At 35.6% G+C, this 8,133-nt stretch overlaps 1 protein-coding gene and 1 long non-coding RNA gene across 2 annotated transcripts; one reads left to right on the top strand and one right to left on the bottom strand.

The window, feature by feature from the left end:
* The first annotated feature begins 9 nt into the window (after positions 1-9).
* On the top strand, positions 10-3,210 carry LOC114756394 (ataxin-10-like). Its single transcript, XM_028945332.1, has 3 exons — positions 10-155; positions 768-1,450; positions 1,568-3,210. The coding sequence occupies exons 2-3, from the start codon at positions 844-846 to the stop codon at positions 2,443-2,445; spliced, it is 1,485 nt and encodes a 494-aa protein (XP_028801165.1). The 5' UTR covers positions 10-155; positions 768-843; the 3' UTR covers positions 2,446-3,210.
* Positions 3,211-4,533: 1,323 nt separating this feature from the next.
* LOC114756396 (uncharacterized) lies at positions 4,534-6,551 on the bottom strand. The gene is made up of 2 exons (XR_003741449.1): positions 6,431-6,551; positions 4,534-5,975 (listed from the first exon to the last, which is right to left on the bottom strand). It is a non-coding gene; the product is annotated as an uncharacterized LOC114756396 (long non-coding RNA).
* Between the last annotated feature and the right edge of the window lie 1,582 nt (positions 6,552-8,133).

Consider the following 8,133-nt stretch of genomic DNA (forward strand, 5'->3'; position numbering starts at 1 on the left):
TTCGCTGTCAGAGGTCGCCGGTCTTCGCGTGAAGTCGTCCTGGTCGAAGCAGAGGTCGTCGTTCTTGGTTCTTCGATCAGATTTGGAGGCAGCAGCTCGTCACTCCCCATCGTCATTTCTTCTTTACGGTGGTAGATCCATGGTCGCAGCCCGAGGTTCTTCCTTCTCCTTCTACCTGTTTTCAGCTTCTGTGGTCTTGTTGCCTGGTTTGCTATTTTCTTTCAGTTCGATGTGCTCTGTTTTTTCCTTTCTTGGTCTTGCTTCCGTGTTTCAGGCTTCCAGCTATGAGTGATATGAAATCTAATTATCTGAATTGATCTTTGAGGTTGAAGAAGTGAAATTAAAACATTCGGTGTATGGGCTGTGGGCATTTGAAATTTGTATGTGTTTGTTTTTTTTTTTCAATTTTTTAAATCCAGACCAATGAATAAACGTCCATGTGAATGAAATCTGAAAGTAGAATAGCCAAAGAGATGTCAAATGGATATTAGGATTGTTCTATTTTAATGTTGCCAATTAAATTTCCAGTGCTTGAGTTTGGTTGATAGATTTCCTATATTATTATCATATAGTGCAAGGTGTCTGGCTCTCTGACTCTCTATTCATCTTTCCAAAATTCACAATTTCTCTCATTAATCCTTACCTAGATAACAGCAGAATCCACCATTTTATTCTAGTGGTTTTATCATCGTGTTTGTATGCATGTAGTTTCTAGCCTTCTTGTATATATATTTATTTCTTCTTCTTTTTTGGCTAAATTTCTGCAGGATTAGAACCGAGTTTCAAACAATAATTGTGGGTTTTTTCCGCATTATTCAATCTTTATTTTCATTCTTATATGTAATGGGTGATACCGATACATTGGAGTACCCCATATCAGAACAAACCCTTCGGTTATTGTTTGGGGCTTCAAGCTCGACTGACTTGGAAAAGTCCTTGGAAATTTTCGAAGAAATTTCCAAATCTGCTTCTGGGCGTTCGGAGCTTTCTTCTAAAGGAATTCTTCCAGCAGTGCTGGAGATAATTCATTCTGCGCCATGTACTTCACAGCATCATTTTCTTCCATTGTCTTTGAAGCTCCTTAGAAATCTGTGCGCTGGAGAGATTGCAAATCAGAACTCATTTGTTGAGCTCAAGGGGGCTGGTATTGTCTCCAATGTTTTAAGGTCGGTGGCAAGTTGTTCGGACCCAGATCAGGGATTGGCCCGTGTCTGTTTGCAAGTTTTGGCAAATGTTTCGTTGGCTGGGAAAGACCATCAGCATGCTATTTGGGAAGAACTCTATCCTAATGGTTTTGTATCTCTGGCAAGACTCCGGAATAGGGGGACTTGCGACCCTTTGTGTATGATAATTTATACATGTTATGGTGGAAATCCTGAATTGGTGAGAAAGCTGTACAGTGATAGTGGGTGGCCCATAATGGTAGAAATTATAAGAACTGCTTCTCTTGGTAAGTTGTAAGATGTATTTGTTGTCATTAGGTTTTTGAGAGTTGCTTTAGTTTGTATCACTGATTATATTTCTTCTCTTCTATTATTCTCTTATTCATTGGTTTCTAATGACCCAGTTGGTTTTGGAGAGGATTGGTTAAAGTTACTCCTTTCAAGAATCTGCTTGGAAGAATCTCAGTTGCCTCTATTGTTCTCTAAGTTATGGTCTGGAGCTGCTTCTGAGGGTGAAGTTTCTGAATTCAGAGATGATCAGTTATCATCTGAACAGGCATTTCTTTTGGAAATTGTGGCAGAAATCTTAAATGAAAGGATCACTGATGTTGCTGTTACAAGGGATGTTGCATTGTTTGTTTATGAAATATTCAAGCACTCTATTGGAGTTCTCGAGCATGCCCCTAAAGCCAAGTCTGGTATACCTACCGGCTGTGCTGCCATTGACGTTCTAGGATACTCTATCAGCATAATGAGAGATATTTGTGCCCAAGATGATGTGAAAGGAGGTATCAAAGGGGAATCAGAGGATGTTGTTAACGAACTGTTATCACAAGGCCTCATTGATTTGCTTTTGTCTCTGCTTCACGATCTTGAGCCTCCAGCAATAATCAGGAAAGCAATAAAACAATCTGAGAAGCGAGACAAAGCTGAAGCATCTAGGTTGCGGAAACCCTGCCTGTACAAGGGATTCAGGAGAGACATTGTTGCTCTTGTTGGCAATTGTTTGTACAGAAGAAAGCATGCACAAGATGAGATAAGGGGGAAAAATGGAATTATACTCCTACTGCAACAATGCGTTACTGATGAGGACAATCCATTCCTTAGAGAGTGGGGAATATGGTCAGTGAGGAATATGTTGGAGGGGAATGAGGAGAACCAAAGGGCTGTTGCAGAGTTGGAGGTTCAGGGATCTGTTGATGTGCCGGAAATTTCGGCACTTGGACTTAGAGTGGAAATTGATCAGAAAACTAGACGTGCAAAGCTTGTAAATGTCCCGTGAAAATTCGCCTTAGATGGGATATATATCTATGAATGGTGTCATGTGAAGAAAATGGCATTCTCGGAAAATGAAGAGTTGATATCTGAAGTAGATTTCTGTTGAAGCGAGGAGAGAATTAAAAGGACCTCTTTCTCTGTCTTTTCTGCCCTCACCTCAACTAGGTATTTCTTTTTTTGGGTACAAGAAGAGAGATAAAATCCAAAAATTAAAACAGCTAGGCTAAAAGGGGATTAAATCCCAAACAATCTTTCTTTTTTTTTTTTTTTTTTGAGTAGGCAAGCTCCGCTTGCGGGCAGGGATTGAACCTGTTAAGAGCCACCAACAGGTGGCTACCATGCCACTGCGCGGCACAGGTGCTGACAAATCCCAAACTATCTTGAAACAGGTCTTGATTTGGCTATGCATCTTGTTTGGGCTTGTCTTTTGGTCCGCATCTTGACTGATTGATTATGGAGGATGGATAATGAATTGATTAGAGGGCTAACAGCAGGTAAACTGCATACGATATTGAATTATAATTCAAAAATTTTCAAGTTATAATCTTCTTTTGTTCATGCTCACATCTTAAACGGATTTAAAATTGTTAATAGCTGAAATATTCCCCAAACAAATACCACTTTATGATATAAGAATCATTTTATAGTATAAATTGTATTATGAATGGATCTTATATTTAGGAAAGGAAGAGTAGTTTGGAGAAAAGGAACTATGCTTTTATGTTGCTAGTCTAAAGTTGTTGATATTGTGAGCTCAAATGTGGAACTTCATCCAAGTGTGATTGATGGCATTATTGTTGGAGCAACTAGTCAATGAATTTTTAAAATCAATTCGATATAATGTCAATAATAATCAAATGAAATAAAATAAATGAATTGAAATAAAAATGAAAAATAATTTTTAATTAAAAATAAGGAACAATGGTAATTACAAATATTAATAAATCAATAAATATTATAAAAAATTAAATTGAAAAATGTGGTGCTATTTTAAGTCTATAGGAACTTAATGCCGTCCACTTCTCACGCAAATAATTATCAAATTATAGATACAGTGAAGTTTCACAATGTAGAGCCGATAATATAAGTTGAGTCTATGGGCTCAACATGTCAAACAGCCAAGAAATGGTAGGTTAGATTGATGAAAATCTAGCTTGTTTTAAAATTGACTTTTTAAGCTTGTAACTACCAAGACCGAACTAGTGGCAAGCTAACCCGCAAGGTTGGTAGGCTAGCCTTTAAAAAAAAAAAAAAATTCTTTTCCTCCCTTGCAAAACGCAACGTCTCCATAATATTGAATGGTAGATGATGGTTCACCACTTGATTGTGATATTGTGTTGGTTTAATTTGACATTTATGTTTAATAATTCAGGATGTGTCATGTATGTTTAATAATTTGGGATGTTTGGATTTCACGTTTTATTTATAATAATTTCTATTTGGATGTTTTATTTTAGATATTTAGAAAGTGGAATAGATTTTATTAGGAGGAAAAAAGGACAAGAAAATACTCCTAAATATACAAAATCCCATATCAGTGCTAATGAAAAGCAAAAGCCCATTCCAGAACAGGAGTACTAATTTGTCATTTTCAAATGTCGGTAAAAGTCAAGCTTATTCTTGATAAATTGACAAAAGAAAAGATAATGTAGAAAGCAAGTTAGTGTAATTCATTTATATAAAAGGTATTGTTAATCAATATGAAAGAATTGTCAATGCACATAACAAGGAAGCAACATATGATTTGATTGAGTTTCTTAATTGGCTTGTCTTCTAATAAATTTTGCTAATGACTTGTTGTCAATATATATAAAATTATTGTTAATTTATTTGGAAGAGTCTTCAATGGGCCTAGCAAAGTTGTAATAAATTTCTTTGGTTATTTGTTGTCAACGCATATAAAAGTATTATTAATCCATATTTGGAAGAGTAACAAAGTTGTAATAAATTTTTCTAATTACTTGTTGTTAATCTATTTGGAAGAATTATCACCATACCTAACAAAATTGTTAATATATTTATGTGATGACAATTGATATGTCCTATTATGAATTTCCCACATTACTTATAATGAATACACATAAAGATGTTGTTAACAAATAAATATTACATAATTCAGGCAGTGTCTTTCAAACACAAGTAGTTACTAGATACTACACAATTGTCAAAAGGTTTGATAAAGCAATAAACACCTAATTCATACATCATAATCACATAAATTCAACTAGCAACAACCCTGCTCACTATTTCAGTATTTCGACAAGTGCTGCCGCTTTGTTATCTTTTTTACTGTTCAGGCAACTCCAAAGCTTTAGCCCTTTAACAATATTCATTATGGTTAAGCAGCCATCACAAGAGATTACAGCTAAACGCAATCACTTGTTTATTTGTGTATTTCAATGTCCCATTTGCTTAACCATACCGTGATATCAACACATGCACACGGCAGAGAAAGTCAGTTGTCAATTCCAAGTCCATGAAACAAACAATTTTCGACAATAATTACACGAAGTTAACGCCGCCTGAGTCAGATAGCATTGGGATAGCTGTGATATGCATTGCCGGTTTTCCTACAGAGGAGATACTGGATATGGATTCATGATGTTCTGATAAAAGGCCTCGTCCTTGAATTCAGACCTTTCATTCAGATTATTTGCAGTACTTCTTTAGCAATTGACTACAACAAATTAGCTATTCATCATAATAGTTTCACAATTGACAACACATTTTAGCCAGTTCTATATTGTTTTAGAAGAAGAGTAATCAACCATCCAGATGTTCAAAAAATGAAATGCGACTACAATCACTTGAGGGAAGGTAGCAGGTGTTGTTATACTAATTGCTTCTATCCTACCCTGAAATTGTATACTAATTTTCCGTGACATGTTTCTTTGATTTGAAAAATTATGTAGTTAAGTTGTATATAAATGTTTGATGAGCTCAAAATATTTTGAAACCCTAGGTTTTATCCAAGAGGCCCTTGTATTCAATCATTTAAATATATTTAATTACTGATTTAAAATTGCATCCATGATATTGGATTATTGACCCACGATACTCTTCTCTTAAATTTTTTTCTCCGTTCATTAAAAAGAAAGGAAAATTCAGTGGTTTAGACACATGGGTACAAAGAAGAGGGCATGCGTTGAAAACTTGAACTCCCATGATAGGGTGCTTAGGTTGCTAAATTGCTGTAGTGAAGTTTTTAACTAGACTTGCAGCTTGAAACCGCTAAACTGAAATGATCTGTGGCTCAAACTGATTACCAATCACATTTAACTAGAATGTGAATATGTGATGTAGCTGTTTCCTGGTGAACTGCTGTCGAATGTAGAGTTCTTTATTGGACGAACTGCAGGAAAACCAAGACACTGAAAAAGAAACTGGAATCATCTATGACTCATCTTATTTTCAAATACCAATCACAATTAGGCTAGAATTTGACCTCGGATTATGAGCAGTCTTGCCTCTGGTGCTACTTTTCTTGTTTATTCTCCACCTCTCCTTCCTTTTATAGTGTAATTATTCCTGATTCTGTACATTCCCTCAAGAATAATCAGAAGCAAAAATCACATATTAATAATCTTGAATTTAACGGATCGCCAGTCCCAAAAAGTGGAAGGGTGAAGTATCACATTTCATTTCAATGCATAGCAAAATGTTCAACCGATTAAGTGAGCTTCAATTCTTCCAATAATGGAGCATACCATACCAAGCTTTAAAAGGTTCCAAGTGTCAATAACGACACTTCATCGTTACTGCTTCGAACTACTACAGCATAGGAGTATAAAATTATTCCAATCCCATTAACTACCCAACGGTTACCCTGAACATTGACTACCGAAGTTTATGCTTGTACAATCAATTTAGAAAACTCATAGGCCCGAATTACATAAAAGATAGTAGATTTATAAACACTAGCAAGAATGGGCAATTCTTCTTCCTAGTTAGAAAATTGGTCAAGGCCACCAATATAGAAAGAATAATACCTGAGTAATAAGATCATTGGCCAGGTCGCGACTAGGAATGAGAAGCGAGCAACGAAGACTAGAAGGGGGAGGGGGAGGTGCGGGCGGGGGAAAACATGGGAGAACGCAGAGACGAAGTTGCGGCGAGGAAAGTGTGGAGGCCGTCTACTGTGTAATGAATTGTTACAATAGGGTGTGAGAAATACTAGGGCATGATGGTAGAAGTAAGCAACGACGACGAGTTGTGGCCGGGGAAGACGATGGAGGGACGGAAGTGGGGAAGGAGAGTCGCAGTAGTGGGTGGGACGAGATGCTGATGACAGTTGCGCGGCCAATGGGGAAGTAGTTGCTATTGATGGTGTCAGGGCTGTGAGGGGATGAGTGTCGCAAGATGAAAATGGGAGAGAAGCATAACAAATACGCAAAAATGACACTTAAACTTAAAAATCTAAAAATAATTATTTAAATAAGTTAAATTTTAATTTAAGCATAAGTGATTTATATGTAATTTGTACACTTGTTAAAATGACCATATTATCTTTTATTTTTTTTATCATTTTTAAAAAACCAAATACCCTCACCAGCTGCCGGTCGCAAGAGTTTCGGTGCTAGCGGCAACCGCCAGAGCTCAAGTGGCTACTGTCACCGGAGCTCTGATGATCAGTCGACAATCAGTCGCTAGAGCTCCCGTGGCTAGCAACTATTTTTTTAAATTTTTTTTTTTACAATTTTAGCAACACAGTTAACAAGTTTTGTAACACTATTAACAAGTTTAGTATATCAATTAACAGCAAGTTTTTTGGAAAATTCAAAAAGTAACATTTTTACAATTTCAGTAATGTTGTTAAAAAGTTTCATAACTCTATTAATAAGTTCAGTATAGCATTTAACACAATAGGCTTTCTGGAAAATTCAAAAAGTGACATTTTTACAATTTCAGTAACATAGTTAACAAATCATATAATGATATTAACAACTCTCATAACCATAATGGCTATCTAATAAGTGAAAAAATTTTGTTGTATAAACTTCATAGGGAGCTAATATTAAAAATATCAACATTTATGAGAGTTGTTAATATCATTATATGACTTGTTAACCGTATTATTGAAATTGTAAAAATGTTACTTTTTGAATTTCTCAGAAAACTTGTTTTTAAATGCTATACCAAACTTGTCAATAGAGTTATAGAACTTGTTAATAGCACTATTGAAGTTGTGAAAATATCACTTTTTGAATTTCCTGAAAGACCTATTGTTAACTGTTATACTGAACTTGTTAATAACGTTGTAAAACTTGTTAACCATGTTACTACTGAAGTTGTAAAAATTTTCAAAATAATAGTTGCTAGCCACCGAAACTCCAGCAACTGATTGTCGGCCAACCACCAGAGCTCTGGTGACGATGGCCACTTGAGCTCTGGCAGCCACAGCTGGCATCAAAGCTCCGACGACCGATCGGTTAGTGAGGGTATTTGTTTTTTTTAAAAAAAGAGTAATAAGATCATTTCAGCAAATTTGTGAAAATTAGCCACTTATACCTAAATTAGGATTTTGCTTATTCAAGTTATCATTTTGAGATTTTCAAGTTGAAGTGTTATTTTTGTATCTTTTTTTCCAAAGAATTAAGGGTAATGTGGTCTTTTAACAAAATTTGCAAATCCAAAATTAACACCTAGAGACCAATTTGAGGTCACTGAATTAGGTTTTTGACATTTTGAGGAT

This window comes from Neltuma alba, unplaced genomic scaffold (assembly GCF_004799145.2).
Source record: "Neltuma alba isolate B1F8T4 unplaced genomic scaffold, ASM479914v2 tig00010392_pilon, whole genome shotgun sequence".
Taxonomy (NCBI): Eukaryota; Viridiplantae; Streptophyta; class Magnoliopsida; order Fabales; family Fabaceae; genus Neltuma; species Neltuma alba.

Coding starts and splice junctions, on each gene's coding strand:
- LOC114756394 (XM_028945332.1), top strand. CDS start 844: ATGGGTGATACCGATACATTGGAGTACCCCATATCAGAACAAACCCTT. Junction 1,451..1,567: donor TATAAGAACTGCTTCTCTTG/GTAAGTTGTAAG, acceptor CTAATGACCCAG/TTGGTTTTGGAGAGGATTGG.